The sequence below is a fragment of the Cornus florida genome, unplaced genomic scaffold (genome assembly GCF_030987335.1).
Source record: "Cornus florida cultivar Cherokee Brave unplaced genomic scaffold, ASM3098733v1 CherokeeBrave_3.0.0_Hap2_Chr05, whole genome shotgun sequence".
Lineage (NCBI taxonomy): Eukaryota > Viridiplantae > Streptophyta > Magnoliopsida > Cornales > Cornaceae > Cornus > Cornus florida.
In genome coordinates this window covers 72942149-72960534 of record NW_026775575.1, presented here as the reverse complement: position 1 = coordinate 72960534, position 18386 = coordinate 72942149, and the positions used below count along the sequence as shown (strand labels likewise).

General features: G+C 36.2%; 1 protein-coding gene across 1 annotated transcript in view; it reads left to right on the top strand.

Annotated features, from left to right (window-relative positions):
- Positions 1-18131, top strand: part of LOC132306832 (myosin-9-like) — a 55871-nt gene extending 37740 nt beyond the window's left edge. The window contains exons 26-39 of the mRNA XM_059804400.1: positions 10250-10364; positions 10459-10485; positions 10584-10838; positions 10938-11090; positions 11174-11380; positions 11522-11665; positions 13972-14042; positions 14120-14219; positions 14293-14349; positions 14462-14518; positions 14609-14689; positions 16982-17064; positions 17339-17534; positions 17624-18131. Of these exons, the coding sequence (XP_059660383.1) occupies positions 10250-10364; positions 10459-10485; positions 10584-10838; positions 10938-11090; positions 11174-11380; positions 11522-11665; positions 13972-14042; positions 14120-14219; positions 14293-14349; positions 14462-14518; positions 14609-14689; positions 16982-17064; positions 17339-17462 (1474 nt within the window). The 3' untranslated portion in view covers positions 17463-17534; positions 17624-18131. The remainder of the gene's footprint in view (positions 1-10249; positions 10365-10458; positions 10486-10583; positions 10839-10937; positions 11091-11173; positions 11381-11521; positions 11666-13971; positions 14043-14119; positions 14220-14292; positions 14350-14461; positions 14519-14608; positions 14690-16981; positions 17065-17338; positions 17535-17623) is intronic.
- The last annotated feature ends 255 nt before the right edge of the window (positions 18132-18386 follow it).

Below are 18386 nucleotides of genomic sequence, written 5' to 3'. Positions count from 1 at the left end.
TCTCTGTTTTGCTGGATTCAACATGGCCTCAAGTTCAAGTTCAGATTTGCTTTCACCCACGAATAGTCTTAATTCTCCCATGACTTCAGTTAAGCTCAATGGGAAGAATTACATATTGTGGGCCAAATCTGTTGCCATTTTTTTCAAAGGCAGAGGTCTTGGTTCTCATTTAACTAAAGAGAAACTCAAGGCAACTGATATTTCCTTTGATGCATGGGAAAAGGAAGATGCTCAGATCATCTCTGTGATGATAAACAGTATTGAACCCCAAATTAGTTCAACGTTACTATATTTGGATACAGCCAAGGAGATATGGGATAGATTGCAGCAGTTATATTCTGGGACAGGTAATATCACCCGTGTTTATGAGCTATGTAAACAGTACTTCAATCTTGAACAAGGTACTGAAAGTATAGAAGAGTATTATTCCAAAGTTATGGGAGTCTGTGAAGAGCTGAATATGTATCGGCCCATCACTGCTGATGTTCGTAGTATGCAACAACAGCGTGCGGACTTTAATGTTGTCCGTTTTCTTACTAGTTTATCATCAGCATATGAGCCTTTTCGTGCACAGATTATGAGCAGTCCAACACTTCCATCTCTTGCTGAGGTGTTTTCTCGACTTCAGCGTGCTACACTAGCAAGTGATACCTCAAATTTGAATACTGGAAAGAGTGGTGAGCGTTCAGCATTGGTAGTTTCAAAGGGTGAACATAATACTTACTGTGGAGGTTGTGGGGGACGCTCCGCACGTGGTGGTCGTGATTCACGTGGAGGACGTGGCCGTGGCAGGGAATTAAGAAAGTGTACTCATTGTGTTCTTTTTAATTATACTGTGAACTTTTGTCGGGACCTTCATGGGAAACCATCTAGTTATGCAAATCAAGTTTCCTCTTCTTCGAATGATGTCGCTTCTGGATCGCACAATGTAGCTAAATCAGATATAGTTCATGTTCCTTGGGATGAGTATACTTAGTTTTTGTCTTATAAGCAAGCATCTAATTCATCTTCCACGGCTACCTTTGCCCAGTCAGGGACTGCACACATATGTCTATTGTCTTCCACTCGCAGTCCTTGGATCATAGACACTAGAGCATCTGATCATATGACCGGATGTTCTTCTCTTCTATCTGATTTTCATTCTGTACCTACTTCTCAAATTGTTACTCTTGCTAATGGTTCATCCATTCAGGTTTCAGGTTTGGGGACAACTCAACTTAGTGATTCATTGTCTTTCTCGTCTGTTTTACATGTTCCGCAGTTTCCCTTTAACTTAATGTCTATTAGTAAGCTTACTAAATCTCTCCAGTGCTCTGTTATATTTGATCCTACTTCTTGTGTGTTTCAGGATCTCAAGACGAAGAAGAAGATTGGTACGGGACATAAAGCCGGTGGCTTATATTATTTTGATTTCGAACCTTCTCCTGTGGCTCTTCAGTCTTCTCTGTCTCCATTCCAGTGGCACTGTCGCCTTGGTCACCCGTCACTTCAAGTTTTGAAGCGTCAAGTTCCTAGTCTTAGTTAATTGAAATTCTTGTCATGTGAAGTTTGTCAACTTAGTAAGCACCATCGGGTGTCTTTCAAGTCTAAGGTTAATAATCGTGTTTCTAGTCCTTTTCATTTGGTTCATTCAGATGTATGGGGTCCAATAAAACATTCTTCAATCAATAAATTTCATTATTTTGTGATATTTGTGGATGATTATTCTCGCTTGACTTGGTTGTTTCTAATGAAAGATCGTTCTGAGTTATTTTTAATTTTTCAAAAATTTCGCAAAGAAATCAAAACTCAGTTTGGATGTCCAATTCGTATTCTACGTTCTGATAATGCTAAGGAATATTCTTCAACTCCCTTTGATACATATCTTAGTGATAAAGGAATTATTCATCAAAATTCATATGTTTATACTCTATAACAAAATGGAGTTGCAAAACGTAAGAATCGACATCTCTTAGAAGTAACTCGTGCTCTTTTGTTTCATATGCGTATGCCTAAACGGTTTTGGGGTGATGCTGTTCTTACAGCTTGTCATCTTATTAACCGTATGCCGTCATCTGTATTAAATGGCAAATCTTCACATTCTATTTTATTTCCTGATTCTCCGTTGTTTTCTCTTCCTCCTAGGGTTTTTGGATGTGTATGTTATGTCCACAATCTTAGTCCTGGTTTTGATAAACTAGACCCACGTGCCACAAAGTGTGTATTTCTTGGCTACTCTCGCTCTCATAAAGGTTATCGCTGCTATAGTCCTGTTTCTCAACGGTACTTTATTAGCGCGGATGTCACATTTTCTGAGTCCATCCCGTATTTTTCAGATACTGATTCACTTCTTGATATCAATCTTGAGTCGCCTCCTTCTGCAGTTCCCCTTCCCTCACCTTCTCTTCAATCTCAATCTCTGGTTCCTTCATCTGCCCCGTTACAGGTGTACAAACGAAGACCAAAGCCATCTGCTGTCGTGCCTCCTCCATCATCTTCAGAGTCTTTGGATCCGACAAATTCCACTGTGTCTGATTACTTGCCGATTGCACTTCGTAAAGCTCCTCACTCGTGTGCTACTGAACATCCCATTGCTCATTATGTTTCTTATAATTCCTTATCACCATCATTCTCATGTTTTCCCTCTCAATTGTCTACTACATTTGTTCCTAAGACTGTGCAGGATGCTTTGTTTGATTCGGGTTGGAGGAAAGCAATGCAGGATGAAATGGATGTTTTGCATACGAATGGCACGTGGACTCTTGTTCCATTACCTCTAGGTGTCAAACCTGTTGGTTGTCGCTGGGTATATACTGTGAAGTATCTTCCGAATGGGTCCGTTGAGCGTTTAAAAGCACGTCTTGTTGCCAAAGGTTATACCCAGACTTATGGTATTGACTATGATGAGACATTTGCACCTGTTGCTAAGATTTCCTCTATTCGTGTTTTGATTTCTCTTGCTGCTAATAGGCATTGGCCTCTGTTTCAGTTAGACGTTAAAAATGCCTTTTTGCATGGTGACTTAGTAGAAGAGGTTTATATGGAGCAACCACCTAGGTTTGTTGCTCAGGGGGAGTATTTTCACACTATTTGTCGCCTTAAAAAGGCTCTATATGGCTTGAAACAATCTCCACGGGCTTGGTTTGGAAAATTCTTTGAGGCGGCATTAAAGTTTGGTCTTCAGAGGTGTCAGACTGACCATTTGGTGTTTCACCAGCGCACTAAAGCTGGTTTCATAATTCTTGTGGTGTATGTTGATGATATTGTGATCACAGGTGATGATTCTGAAGGCATTGCTAAGTTGAAGTTGTTTCTGCAATATCGATTCCACACTAAAGACTTGGGTAAACTTAGGTATTTCTTGGGTATTGAAGTAGCTAGATCCAAGACAGGTATAAGTTTATCCCAACGAAAGTATGTGTTGGACTTATTAGAAGAAACAGGTATGTTAGGTGGTCGTCCGGTTGATACTCCTATGGATTCAAATACAAAACTTGTAGCTGATGTGGGTGATCTATTTAGTGACCTGGGTAGATTTCTTCGCCTTGTTGGGAAATTAATTTATTTCACTATCACTCGACCTGATATTTCATATGCTGTTAGTGTTGTAAGTCAGTTCATGGGAGCCCCTAGAATGCCACACTGGATTGCTGTTCTTCGGATTCTCCGATATCTCAAGCAAGCTCCAGGTTTTGGGTTACTATATAAACCAAATGGTCATCTCAGGGTGGAAGGTTTTACAGATGCCGACTGGGCCGGTTCTCCTTCAGATAGGAGATCTACTACCGGCTACTGCACATTTGTAGGAGGAAATCTAGTTACATGGCGAAGTAAAAAGCAAACGGTGGTAGCTCGATCTAGTGCTGAAGCTGAGTATAGGGCAATGGCCCATATCACTAGTGAGTTGACATGGATACAACATTTTCTAAAAGAACTTGGGTTGACAGTTGAAGCTCCTACTCCATTGTTCTGTGATAATCAAGTAGCAGTTCACATTGCATCAAATCCTGTGTTTCATGAGAGGACCAAACATATTGAAGTTGATTGTCACTTTATTTGAGAAAAAATATTACGTGGGAGCATCTCTACTCTATTCGTGAAGTCTGAAGATCAATTACCAAAGCATTGGGTCATAATCGATTAAGAACTATCTATTCCAAGCTGGGATTATTTGATATATATTCTCCAGCTTGAGGGGGAGTGTTAGAAGTTATATATATAACAGTGGGTCGTTATGTAATTATGTTTAGTTAATAGGCTGTTTGTGTTATTATGTAAACCTTGTAACATATATAAGCCTACATAGGCTTGTTAGGTTTTGTAAGTTGTTTTTTATGTACAAAGAGAATACGATTTTGCTCTCTCTCTTTCTCTCTTGATTTAGAACACTGTCAAACTACTTTCCTCACATTCTACATCTTGTCTGTTGATTTAGAACAATTCTGTCTATGGTGAGTGTTTATGGTGGCATCTAAGGCTATGGGTTAGTTGTAGATTTTGCGCTCAGAAAGGTAAAATAGAGGCTGTGTCGTTTGTAGAAGGGAAAAGGGTCGGAATTAGCTTAGTTTGGAAGTTTTCTTTTTTTATTTTTAATAATAAGTTAGCTTAGTTTGGAAGGTTAGGTTGATTCCAGGGAATTAATTGCCAGAAACTCTGGATAATAACTAATTATGGGTTTTGAAGTCTTAAATAAAGGGGATGGATTAGAAAAAGGGTAGGGCTACAAATTTAACTATTTGAATGGAAAATTAGTGAAAACAAGCCCTGATTGAATTTGAAATAGCAAAATTTGATTGTACAAGAGGACAAAAAGAAAGATGACAAGAAAACAATAAGCCTCTAGAAATCTCACTTAGAATTTCTAAGGCTTCAGCCTCTAAGGTTAAGTTGCGTTATACATCATAAAATTCAAAACTCAACACTTTTATGGAATTGAATTCATACCTAGATATTTATTGATTGGACTATTACATAATTAGGATATCAAAACTGAGAAGTTTGAAACTTTTGAGCACTGAGGATATTCTAGACATACTAAAGGCTATGCATCCAATAACTTTTCTTCTTTCTTGGCCAGAGTAAGACCCATAGACCATTTCTACAGCACTGTCAAACAAATTTGAGATTACCGGAATCCTTTTATTCTTAAGTATAATAAAATATAAATAAAATTATTCTAGCAGCATACTTATATATCATAAACATAAATTAAGACTTGATTTACATGATGGACACTTTCCTTTGGACCTAAGTCTTCTAGTTTCAGGCCTGTGATCTTAGATTTAGGCTTCCATAGTGAATATGTATTCTCCAAATAAGCTACAGATTACCACATCACCTGTTTATCATTTAGTAATAGTGTCTGTCAATAAGTCAGTAATATACATTTGGATCTGCCAATAATATCTCTTTGCTGAAAAACCAGTCTGCTGTAGTATTGGTGAGAGTTTTTAGCCTGGTTCCTAGTGCCAACTCGTTTCTACTTCATTTGAGAAAGTTTGATGATTTCTTTCCATCTTGACTCCTCTATACCAAGATACATATTTCTTCAAGTTTTTCTGTAGTTGTTCCTTCAAATTCTCCTCCGTTTTCGCAATCCACCTCTCATCCCCCCATTAAAAAATCATAACAATGTCATCCTTTGAATACCGACATGTCTCCGTGGACAGATAAGATTGATTGAGCTACTTTGTTTAACAAGACTTGTACCTAGGTGTGCTTGTTAAATTATGCCCACTGTAACTGTTATTTCTAAACTGCAGTTTGTTATTTCTTCACATGCAACCCTTCTTGTAATTCTCACTGCAGAAGTTTATTGCATTGTGGTGGAAACAAGACTAATTAGCTGAAGATATCTCAATGTTGTTTTTGATTTCTTGGACTCATTGGGTCCATAGGTTTCTGTTTTGTTTTTGTAAATGGGACACGTTCCCCTTTTGAATGCTTTCTATTGATTTTTTACTGTTAAAAAAAAAAAAAAAAACTAGTCCAAAGCGATTGACGGTCTAATAATCAATGCCATAATGTTGTTTTTGCCCTTGCAAATTTAAACCAATAGTCAACACAACAATGCATCCTTACTCTTTTATTCCCCTGGGCTAGTGCATGGGGAGGGAGTGGGAATGAAAGATCAGCTATCTTAAAAATCCTCAAGGTCCAGACAATAGAGAAAAAATATAAATGTATGCTTCTTTTGATAAATGAAAAGAATATAAATATAGCCATACGAATATGTTCTGTAATTATTTGTTAGTGAACAAATGTGTCTGTAAATACGTAAGTTGTTTTATTTTTGTCTTTTATAGGTATTTTTATGAGTAACAAATTTTATCATGTAGAATATAATATATTACTCATTTCTAGAATATTAATGTCTCAGTTGTATGTCTGCTGCCATATTTAGAGGTGTGCTCACCCATCATCCCATAAAAGAAGCTGATGGGTTCAACGCCTCTCATCTACATTTAAATATTTGCCAACAAATTTCAGCAAAGAAGAAAGGATAGGTCACCAAATGGGCACTTGCCTATATATAGAAATAGATGAGCTGTGAAGAAATTTATTTGACAGGTGCTCGTCTAAGGTTTAGTATGTGGATGTTGTAGAATTCTCTCTCTGACATCGTCTTAACTCTGGGTTGATGCACTGAAAGCGTCAATCCATTGACTGATTTACTTAGTGCCACTTAGGGCACTTTGGTCCAGCCATATCTCTCAGCATTCCTACCTCCGGTGGCATCAACCAAATCTTACTATGCGAAAAACAGGAGATTACAAGTTTCAGCCCCCAAAACCATAGCTCTCTCTCTCTCTCTCTCTCTCTCTCTGTGTGTGATATTCAGTGTTTTTCTCGTTACCCACTCGAAAGCCTAAATGCCGTAATATGTTAGGCTGCAAGAGAGTTCTAAACAAGGTCCACAACTTGCAAGAGAAAATGGGTCAAAAAAATTTCAGGGCGAAGCTAGGAGAAACTCTCGTGGAGGGTCCACACAAAGCCCGTTTTCAGATCAAAATTGGGTCGCGTTTCTGGAAAAAATTCGGACCACAACGTCACAAAATCTCCACAGTATTAGATACTCATTTCACCTCCTCCACATGCCCCTAAGGGCCTTGGCAACTGCAAACTCCAATCAAGTCCAAACAATGTTTGAAATTGATAGTAGGAATGACCTTAGTCATCATATCCACTGGATTCATTGAGAGGAATGGACTTACCTATCCTTACTAGTCATTTTATAATGACGAATTTATCCCTTTGATACTTTATATTAACAATAACACTTTAATTAAGTAGATTAAATATATAACTCATAGATTAGAATATAACTCATATATTAACGTAGTTTATTATATTAAATCATTATTTAAATATATGTTTAATACTGTATTTAAATAGATTAAATATATAACTTGTATGTTAACATACTTTATTCTCTACAATACGGTTAGAAATTATATACATATTTGATGGACATATTAAATATAATTTTTTTGCAAACTGTACTTATTAATATTGTTTATTTCATATAATATAAATTATTTAATAAAATATACATTTTATTTGCAAATTTTAAAATTTAATCTCTCTCCACCAACTCAACCACCGCCCACCTCCACACCACTGTCTACTGCTCTCCCTCTCTCTCTCTCTCTCCCCCTCACATCGAAATAGACTGGAATTCTCCGAGTGTCGAACTCGAACATCATCGCAATGACATCTTTGTAGCACTCAATGTAGACGAGGCGAGAGTCCGAGGCATTTGATCTTGTTTACTCTCTCTCTCTCTCTCTCTCTCTCTCTCTTTCTTTGGGTTCTCCTATGTTAACTATATTCCTCTCCAACAACCATCGCCACCCAATGATGAGACCTTTGAGAACAGCTTTATTGATGGCAAGATGGGAACCATGGGACTAGGGTATGCTTCATGAGCTAGAAGAGATTAGTTTACTTACTGGTTCTGTAATCTTGCTACCCCATTTCTCTCTACTTCCCTGTAGTCTAGTATGTGCTCTATTTCTCTCCGCAGTCTAGTCTGTACAACGAGCACATATTTTATTCATTTGTTCTCTTATTTAATATTCTCTTTCCTTTTTGTCCTCTTAGGAATACAAGGAATGTATCAGAACTAATCTTGTGAGTCTCATGTAGTGTGGCTATTTTAGTACTTCTACCTTCTTTTAGTGAAAGGGGAACTGTGTAAAGTGAGCATATATTCCCATTTCATCTTCTTCTCAAGTATTGTTGTTTACCTTGTCTCCTCTTTAGAGTACAAAAATATGCATTAGAAAATTTCTTTTGAGTCCCATTCATTGATGTATAATAAAGAAATTAATTCTCTTTAAGGGACTTAAATTGTATTTCAATAGGTTATCCTTTTCTATAGGGTGGTAGTGATTGAAATTTGGTTTACTTCAAGTGGAGGCAACCAATATGGTCTTGGACAAATATCTTTAGGATGTTTTGTACTGTTCATTGCCCCTTGTATCATTAGTCTTGTTGTTGATGTTGTTGTTATTGTTGTTATTTATTTATTTTTATAATTGTTATTATTATTATTATTATTATTATTATTATTATCATAACTATTATTTTTCTTTCTTTTGGTAAACCTACCATTGATTGAGGTGTACAACTTCCTAGTTCTCTGAACTCTTGTCGCTTTTATGGCAGCTTCACTCGTAACTTTATGCAATTACGAATTCTCTGCCAATGCACTCCTCAATTACTGTATATCAAAATTTTCTTAGTATCCTTAGCACCAATACCTTCCAACTTTTCCGGGGTAACACCAAAGACTAATTACTATTAATGGCCCGCTATCTCTCTATAGAACATTTTAAGTACATAAACACCTTTTTGAATCTCTTGAACTGTTCCATTGCCAAGTGGCCTTTGAACTTTGAACATATTCACAATATTACTAGAGATGTAATATAACGGCACTGTAGTGGATCTTCTGCATCTGGCATGGATGAGAATGTTAAGTTTTAGGTTGTTGTTGACATTGTTTAGGTACTAGTTCATTTATGGAAGTTTGAAATTTAGTTACCATTTTATGAGGTCTCTATTTGGAGAAATCTTTATGTTTTCAGCTATAGCATTTAGATACTTTTCACTTTTGCCATACAAACTTTTCACTTTCCGGCATAATTAGCTAGCTCTGTAGTCACCTTTTATTATCATTTTTTTTTTTCCTTTTTCAGGTACTAAGTTTCCATTAAAGATTATTTATTTATTTATTTTTTAAAATGTAAGCTTGCAATATCTAAGAAAACGGGAAGCATTAATAATCTTATGACAGTCCTTTAGATTAGCTGGCTTAATAATACTTGATTGGAGGTAAGGCAACTGAAGTATTGCTGAACATTTGGTTCATCATTTTAAGATCAAGAACGCGGCAAATGGTTCATCATTTTATGATCAAAAATCATTGTGTGGTTGTAAACTTGTACTACAGCTTGGATTTGGTCATTATGGAAATTACAATAATTGTAGATGTATGGAGCATGGCTAAATGCATTAGGCCTTTGATCAGATCGAATCATATCCAAACCTATTCTCCTGAGGAAACATTTGAATCTAAATCCAGTAGGTATTTCACTTCAGCTTTTGATTTGATCTGTTACCCTGTCATCAAGTATGGAGGGATTGGATTTCAACTCACGGGAATTTCTTTGTTGAGTTTATGAGATGGAAATCATAAGTTGTCGACCATTACATATTGAAATCAATGAATGGAATGCTTGACAGGTTTTTTGTTAACTGAATTCTATCTCCTTTTTTAATGTGGGGGGGAAAAAAATGATTCAGTCACTTAGTTCATCCTAATATTGGGCATTTGTTGCTTTATGGAGCATTGAGGAGCGTAAACCTTAGGCTTCCTCAGCTTTCTTTTCTGTCTATTCTACCTCAATCATTTCTGACCAAGGACAGTTTGTTGGAATAACTCGAGAACATCATTATTGAGCTGCCTGCCAATGGCTAATCACCAAATTTTTTTTTTTTTTGGCAAGTATCAAAAATAAAAAATGTTTATCCGTAAATGAATTTATTTTATATTTTTTTTTTTTTGAAAAGATATACATAGGTATCTTTCTATGTATCAATATTATTCCCCAAATCAATACACAACTTTTTCGTGAATCAATAAAACAAAATTATTGATAAATACATTTACAAAAATAATGTATTTTGTACTTGAAAAATGGCCATTTCCACTGTTCTCCATTTGCGTAGGGTGTAGTTAAAATTCTTGTACTTCTGAAACCAGGCTTGAAGAGAAGCTCACCAACTTAGAGTCAGAAAATAAAGTTTTTCGTCAGCAAGCCCTAACCACAGCACAAAATAATAAGCTTCTCTCTGGACGATCTAGATCAGTTATTCAGGTAATTCTAGGACAGAGTCATGCATATTGAATTGTGAGATGTTATCAGTTTGCTTACATCTTTTTTGGTTTTACTTTTGTCTGACATTTGGCAGAGGGCTGAAAGTTCCAAAAGCAATACAGTAAGTCAAATTTCTTGCAAAATTACAATTCTTAGTCATTTTTTTTTTTTTTGCTGCACTCTTGCATTATTATTGATCACCTTTTGTAAATGTAATAGGATCTGCATAGTGCTTCAACAAACTTAAGGGATCAATTGGAGGTAGAGGATAGACCACAAAAATCACTTAATGAGAAACAGCAGGAGTATCAGGACTTGCTTATCCGATGTGTTGCGCAGCATCTTGGCTTCAGTAATGGTAGGCCTATTGCTGCCTGCATCATATACAAATGCCTTCGGCAGTGGAGATCATTTGAAGTTGAACGAACCAGCATATTTGACCGGATAATTCAAACTATAGGCACTGCTATTGAGGTATGTATTGCGAAGTTAGATGCTTATATGGTGCAATGTTAATTTGTCTTTTTATATCCAAAGGGCTCTATAACTTTAGAATTACTTTGTGAATTGAAGACTCAGGACAACAATGATATCTTGGCGTATTGGCTATCCAATGCATCAACTCTATTGTTGCTGCTGCAACGCACACTAAAAGCAGCTGGTGCAACTGGCATGACTCCACAACACCGACGATCCTCATCTACTCTATTTGGAAGAATGACACAGGTAAAACAAAAATGTTCTTTTTCCATATGAAAACTTATCCTGTTTGGCATATATAATAAAGGCTGCTCTTTTTTATTCTTAAGAGTTTTCGTGGAACTCCACAAGGAGTCGATCTTTCTTTTGCCGATGGTGAGTTGACTGGCAGAGTGGATACCTTACGCCAAGTTGAAGCCAAATACCCTGCTTTGCTGTTTAAACAGCAGCTGACGGCATATGTAGAAAAGATATATGGGATGATCCGAGATAATTTGAAAAAAGAGATTTCTCCACTGCTAGGGTTGTGCATCCAGGTACTTGAATGTACTTATTTACATATATATATATATATATATATAAAATCAACTGTTTTGGGAATATGCAACTGTCGTAGTTATTATTTTCTTTCCCTGTTAAACACTTCAAATTTTAATATGGATGTGCAAATTGATTAGGCACCAAGAATATCCAGAGCAAGCATACTCAAGGGGACAGGCCGCATGCTTGCAAATGCTGCTGCTCAGGAGATTTTGATTGCTCACTGGCAAGGGATTGTAAAGAGACTTGGAAATTTCTTGGACACATTGAAAGCCAATCATGTAAGCATATTATCATTGTTTCTCCTTCATTTGTTTTCTTTACATGGTTTATGACATGATATTTTTCAATGACATGGTTGGCCACTCTTGTCATTTTAAGTCTGTCTCCAACTTTGCTTAGCACTGGTTAACTCAGAATATTGTCATTCCATGAGCTGGAATTAATTGAAGCAATTCTCTCTGGAAGCAATCTGGAGCTTTATCATTCATTCTCTCATGAATTGTCAACAATTTATTTAAAAAATTGGTACTTTTATCATGGGTGAAGACCTATATTAAAAGCACTAAAATTGTCCATAGTAGCAATGCTTCCCCTACTTGCTCATGAACTAAACGGTATAATCATACTATTTCCTGTGAATGAAACATTATGTCGGAAAATAATAACTACAATCCAGTTTTATACATTATTTCATGGACTGTTCAGTTGTCACTTATCACCATGATAATTTTGAAACATTGTCAAATTTTATGGTTATGTTGGTTTCACTATCTGTTTTTTCTCGAATCAAGAGCCAACATATCAATAATCATCAAAATTGTTAATATGGTACCATTTTCCCACTTGTTTATAACCTCTTTCATGGACTATGCAATAATCACCATAATACCTTTGAAACATGGTAAAAAAGTGTTCATGATTAGTTAAATTTTCATAATTCATTATCATGAATTACCCTGTTTGGTTCCCATGTGTTATTGAACAAAATTTGCAACTTTTGTTGCAAGGGCCAAGAATAAAATAATAAGGGCGTGTAACGTTTTGCATTAAACAAGCCCCCCCACCCACCCCACCACCACCAAATTAGCCTAGGGGGTTTACTTTAAGGAGACAATTACTAAATCCCACCAAGAAAAGGTATTTTTTTTGCAATTCACCCAACTGTGTGAATATTGTTAAAAGAATTTTTTTTTTTTTTTTTTTTTTTTTTTCTCTTTTCTTTCTTTTAATAATAAGAATTGAAAACCAACAGGCCAATGGCCTAGCAGTACCAGACCCCTACTTCCCAAAGGGAGGTTAGGGGTTCGAGCCTCAGTGGAGGCATGTGTGTGTGAGTACAGACTAAGAAAAAAAAAAAGAAAAAGGAATTGAACTTTATATTTTTTGTTACATGCATTGCCATACTTTTAATTAAAGAAAAGCATAAAAAAAAAAAAAAATTAAAAGTAAAATTCATAGTTATGAGTGCAATTACATGTTATTTCTTTAGCATATGTCTAGCATAGTTAAATCCTGCAATATCCTTTCCCCCCTTTTTATATATTTATTTTTATTCACAAACAAAAATGAAAGAAAAACCTACTACATTTTCTTTTGTTTACATGAGAGAAAAGCCTACTATATTAAAAAGTTAAATTATAAAAGTTCATGTGGTCTGTCTTGTTGAATCAAGTTAATACTTTACATCAATGATCTATTATAAAGTTTACAATCCTCTATTTTATTTTTCTTTTCATTTTTATTTTTTATTTATTATTATTATTATTATTATTTTTACTATAAAAACAAATGCACACACACACATATACATATTTACATATATATGGTACAATAAAGTTAAAGTAGTGTAAGATTAATAGCTATTTGATGCCTTTCAATTACTTTTTGTAATTAAGATTCATTTTAGTCGATCTAATTGTGTGATCAAATGTCCATCTCATGTACTTACATATATGCGCATTGTATAAAATATAAAATATAATAATAGTATATCTAATATGTAACATGAGTAAACAAAAATGAAAAAAGAAATGCAACCTCCCTTGAATTGGTGGGTAAATCTAGTAATTGTCCCTTTAAAGTAAGCCCCCTCGATTATTATTATTATTATTATTATTTTTGGGGGGGGGGGGAGGGGAGTGGGGTTGTTGGGGGTGTTGTGTTTTTTGCAATTTGTCCAAATAACAATAACATTAATATAATGACCATTCTTAACTTCTTTAAGACTATGAAATTTACTATCATATTATTTTTCTCTGAAATGAGACTTTTGCCATTGTTGGGAACTGGTTGTAATTGTTAAAGATTTAAAATTGTAACTATTATATAGTTTTCCAAAATTGTTCCAAGGACTGTCCAGCTATTATCTTTGTACTTCTAAAATTTAGCCAGATATCATGGTGGCTGAAGGTTTTGTCATCTTTTTTCTTTAATTATCCTGCGTGGCCCAGCTTTGTTTAATTGTGGGCACCATCTAATTTTGCAGATTTCAGATTTATGAGTAGGTTTTGTTGCATGATACGTCAATTTGTTTTCTTGAATTGCATTTAACTTGAAATATTCTCTCTATGAAATTTGCTTTCAGGCGCCCCCATTTTTAGTTCGCAAAGTGTTCACACAAGTATTTTCTTTCATCAATGTGCAAATGTTCAACAGGTTTGGAGGCTAGAACACTCCTTTTTTTTTGTATACTTGTGAGACTCTTTTGTGGATTAAAGTTCTTTCTGTTACAGCCTACTATTGAGACGAGAATGCTGCTCTTTTAGTAATGGTGAATACGTCAAAGCTGGATTGGCTGAACTGGAACATTGGTGCGATAAAGCAACAGATGAGGTATTTAATTTTTTCTCATTCAGTAATTATTTGTTCTTTTGTTTTTCCTGACTAAATAAAAAAGAAATTCCAGTATGCAGGTTCAGCTTGGGAAGAGCTCAGGCATATAAGACAGGCTATTGGATTCTTGGTATTGCATTTTGTTCTCTGTTCAGTGCTTAAAAGCTTCCGACATTTCTTCTTGTGGTATTATATGAAACAATGTGTATACATCGCTTGTGTTTTCCTGTTTCCTGATTTAGGTCATACATCAAAAGCCTCAGAAGACGCTGGATGAAATAAGTCATGACCTGTGCCCAGTAAGTTGTGACTAACTAAGATTTTTCTAAAAGAACTATTTATTTAACCTCCTTTGTTTTAAATCAGTCCCATTTGTTTATCATCTGCAGGTGCTTAGTATTCAACAACTCTACAGAATCAGCACAATGTATTGGGATGACAAGTACGGGACGCACAGCCTTTCACCAGATGTAAGTCTCTGTTGAGGCCTCTTAACTAGGTTTAGCACTTTGGCCTCTGATCATTATACTGGATAATATTTTTTTCAATGTACATATGCCTTTGGTATTGCTGGAAGTAGATATGAGAGTTGGTAAACTCCTCTGGACATATGTGGAGTCCATAATGGAAACGTCGTTGAATACTGTACAGGTTCCAATAAATAGGGTCAATATAAGTCCTTTAGTAATACTTGCAGAGAAAAATTGAACTCCTTTCAATTTTTGTTGGAGTGATTTTGCATATATGACTTGGTGCATGGTAAAAGTTCAGTCTAATACGTCTCAGATTATTGGCTTGAGTCTGAGATCAATCATTCTAATTATGCAAAATAATGTCAAATGTTAGGTTTGTCGCCAATCTACTTCTTTGACCTCCTCATAGATGGATCATCACTAGGTAGGCCTTCCAGAAATGAAGGGACCATTTTTTGGTGCAATGATAAGTGCTGGCATATCAATTATGAAGATGTCAGATGTGAATTTGAGTCTAAGAGTAGCCACTTTGTCTAAGGTAGTGCAAAAAGTTAGGTCTATCTTTAGTCTTTTTCTCCTAACACTCAGGTTAAAGCCTTGTCTGTTGGGGAAAAACTTATGCTTTGAGTGAGAGGTCACACTTTAGTTATTGGCAATAGTGGATAAGCTGGTGCTTATGCAGACATGGTTGTCTGGAGCATTAATTAATGACTGCCTCCCCTTGATACAAAGTGTCTCCATGTGCACTTTGAGGATGAAGTTGGCATAGACATCTAGGTGCATAGAGATGCTCTGGTGGCTATCTTCTATGGTAAGTTTTTGGCAGTGCAATGAGAGACTTTCTTTGCATCTTCATGGAGGGGTTGTGGCTCATCCAAAGGGGTCTGGTTGGTCTCCTCTGGCTAAGAATTAGATCGGAGTGTGATGGCTTTCTATAAGAGCACTTTGATGTGCTCCCCAATCTTAGCCTCCGCACAACATACTCTTTATTATGTTGTAGAGTTGTGTCAAGACACCTCATTTTGAGGTGGGATGTTCATGGGCCTTGTTAGAGCTGTGTTTGTACCTTGAAAGGGGTTATGACCTGTCAGCTGTGCACTCATCAATAAGCATCCTTGCAGACTCGCTGTCCGAGGTACATTAGGGTGCCTTCAATGTCATTTCATTTATAGATTCGGAGAATTCCGAGATCAATCATGGAGGTGTAAGATAATGCAGAGCTCTCACTGCTTTTGGGTAATGTACGAGGTCCTTCTCTTTCAAGAAGTATTGTTTGTGTTTGTTAAGGATCAAGAGGCCCCTTAAGGAGATATATCTTGTAGAGGCTTTGCGACTTTGGCCCATCTATAGCTAGGGCTATGTAGTGAGTCGACCCGAGTTTTAAGTTGTTTGGGCTTGACTGGTGTTTGGATGAGCTTGGGGCTCGGCTTGTACTTGTTTAGCCAAGCTTGAGCTCCTGTTCGGCTCAAGTACCGCTACCATAATTACAGCTATGCCAGTGTTGCAGTGGCCGTTAATAGAGATTTGCTCTAGCTATGGGGCTTGCAGATCTTACTCTCTAATGTCGTGACAAAGATGATAGAGAAGAGTGACATAGAGATAAGAGTGAAGATCATCCATTGATCCCAAAATTAGAGATGATAAAGAGATTCGAGTGATATAATGAGATAGAGAGAGCTGCTAGGGTATCCAAGAGAAAGAGGGTGGGCGGTGGCTACGTAGGGTTTGGAAGAGATGTAGGCAAGATTTCTTGCATCTTATGGTACACATTTGATGGGCTTAAATGAATGCCTTATCAAGAAAACAAGATGGGGTTTTTTATTGGAAAAGTATATGTTTCGTTAAAAGCCTTTTTTTGGTCATTAGAATTGGGCCTTGTTCATATAACCTTGTTGAACAATAATATTATAAATCCGAGTTTCTTATGTGAGCTTGGTGAGCCGACAACTTCTTTCTAAAACAGCTTAATATTCGAGCTCGAGCTTGTCTCTTTTTCTAACCAAACTAGCTCAGTTACAAGCCTGGCCCGAATTGTTCATGAACATCTTAGTTCACTTGCGGCATTATCTGCAGTTTAACTGTCTCCTTTTTGGAGTTTAATGTCACCGTTGGTCCTTCACATTGAGCTCGGTGATAGGTCTGTCTGTTATAGTGGAGATAGGTGAATCCTGTCAATTTTGTATTAAATTGTCAATAATGTGGTTTCATGATAATAATTCAATAATCGAGGCCATAAAAATGTTTAGTTGATCTGACTAGTCTTTTGCTATGTGATATTTTCATTGACAGGTCATATCCAACATGAGGGTGCTAATGACCGAAGATTCAAATAATGCGGTCAGCAGTTCTTTCCTGCTGGACGATGATTCGAGGTTAAAGATGAGATTAAATCTATTTTTTTTTTTTTTTTGAACACACACCTACTATATATTTTTGCCGCCATTGGGGCTCAAACACTCAACCTCCCCGAAGGGGAGGAGAGCTTATACCATCTACGCAGAGCCTATTATTGGTGATGAGATTAAATCTTGTTATTGTATATTTCTGCATTTGCTTTTCTTTTCTTCTGTTTTGTTAGTATTACCATTTCATGGGAAATCTTTTGTTCCATTGGTCACTGAGTTTTCTCCCTCCCTCATGATGCAGCATACCATTTTCGGTGGATGATCTCTCCAAATCAATGGATCAAATTGACATATCGGACATTGAACCACCACCGCTTATTCGTGAAAATTCAGGCTTCAGTTTCTTGTTGCCGCGTGCTGACTGATCACACTTCGTGGCAGTTCTTTCTAGTTGCTTGCTAATACATACTCTTCAATTTGAGGACGACTATACGAAGGTAGGTCTCTGATTTATCAATCAAGTTCAATCAACCCACTCATTTTCAAGATTTTAACCTGAAACTGTTTTTCTAATTCTTATTCACAGTTCATGGACCCATACTCAATTCATCAGATCACTTCACACATCAACATTCTTTCTGGCTATCTTGAACTTGCACTAGCTAGTGTATGTTGTAACATAAAAAATAGCACTTTCTACGAGTAAGTCCATAGTACCCCGGGATTCCGGGGAAATACTACCCCGACCAATGTTAATTAACTATTCCTACAATCCACAGAAGGATAGAATTTTCATTGGCGGGGTATTTCATAACCGCTACCCCTGGGATATTAAAGATTTTTCCCCTTTCTACCCCCAAAAAAACATCTAAACATCCATCTTTCCATACAATCCAATCATTTTGGTGATAGGCTAAAGAAATTCTTGAAGCTATACGGTGTCGTTCCATTTGGTGTATTTATGTTCTGTCCAAGCTATGGGTCTATTTTTCCTTTTGAGTCGATAGTTATTTTCAACTCAAATGTTGTAATTTGTGTCAACTACAGCTTTCCTTTTAATATAATTCTCTCTTTTTATATTATCAGTTTGTTTAGATCTTGACTTATTTTGAATTTTTTAATTCATTTTTATATTTATTTATTTGTTTTGATTGATTACGACCTCATATTAGGATCGTGTATGATTAAAAAAGTTGCCATGGTTTTTAACAAAGTTAACTACATGTGGACGGTAATTCTACACGTCTTCTTCCAAGTTCCAATGCTATATTTATATTTGCATGATGTATTCAATTTTATGGTGTGATTTTAATATATTTGTAAATCATGTGGACATTAATGTAGGTCAA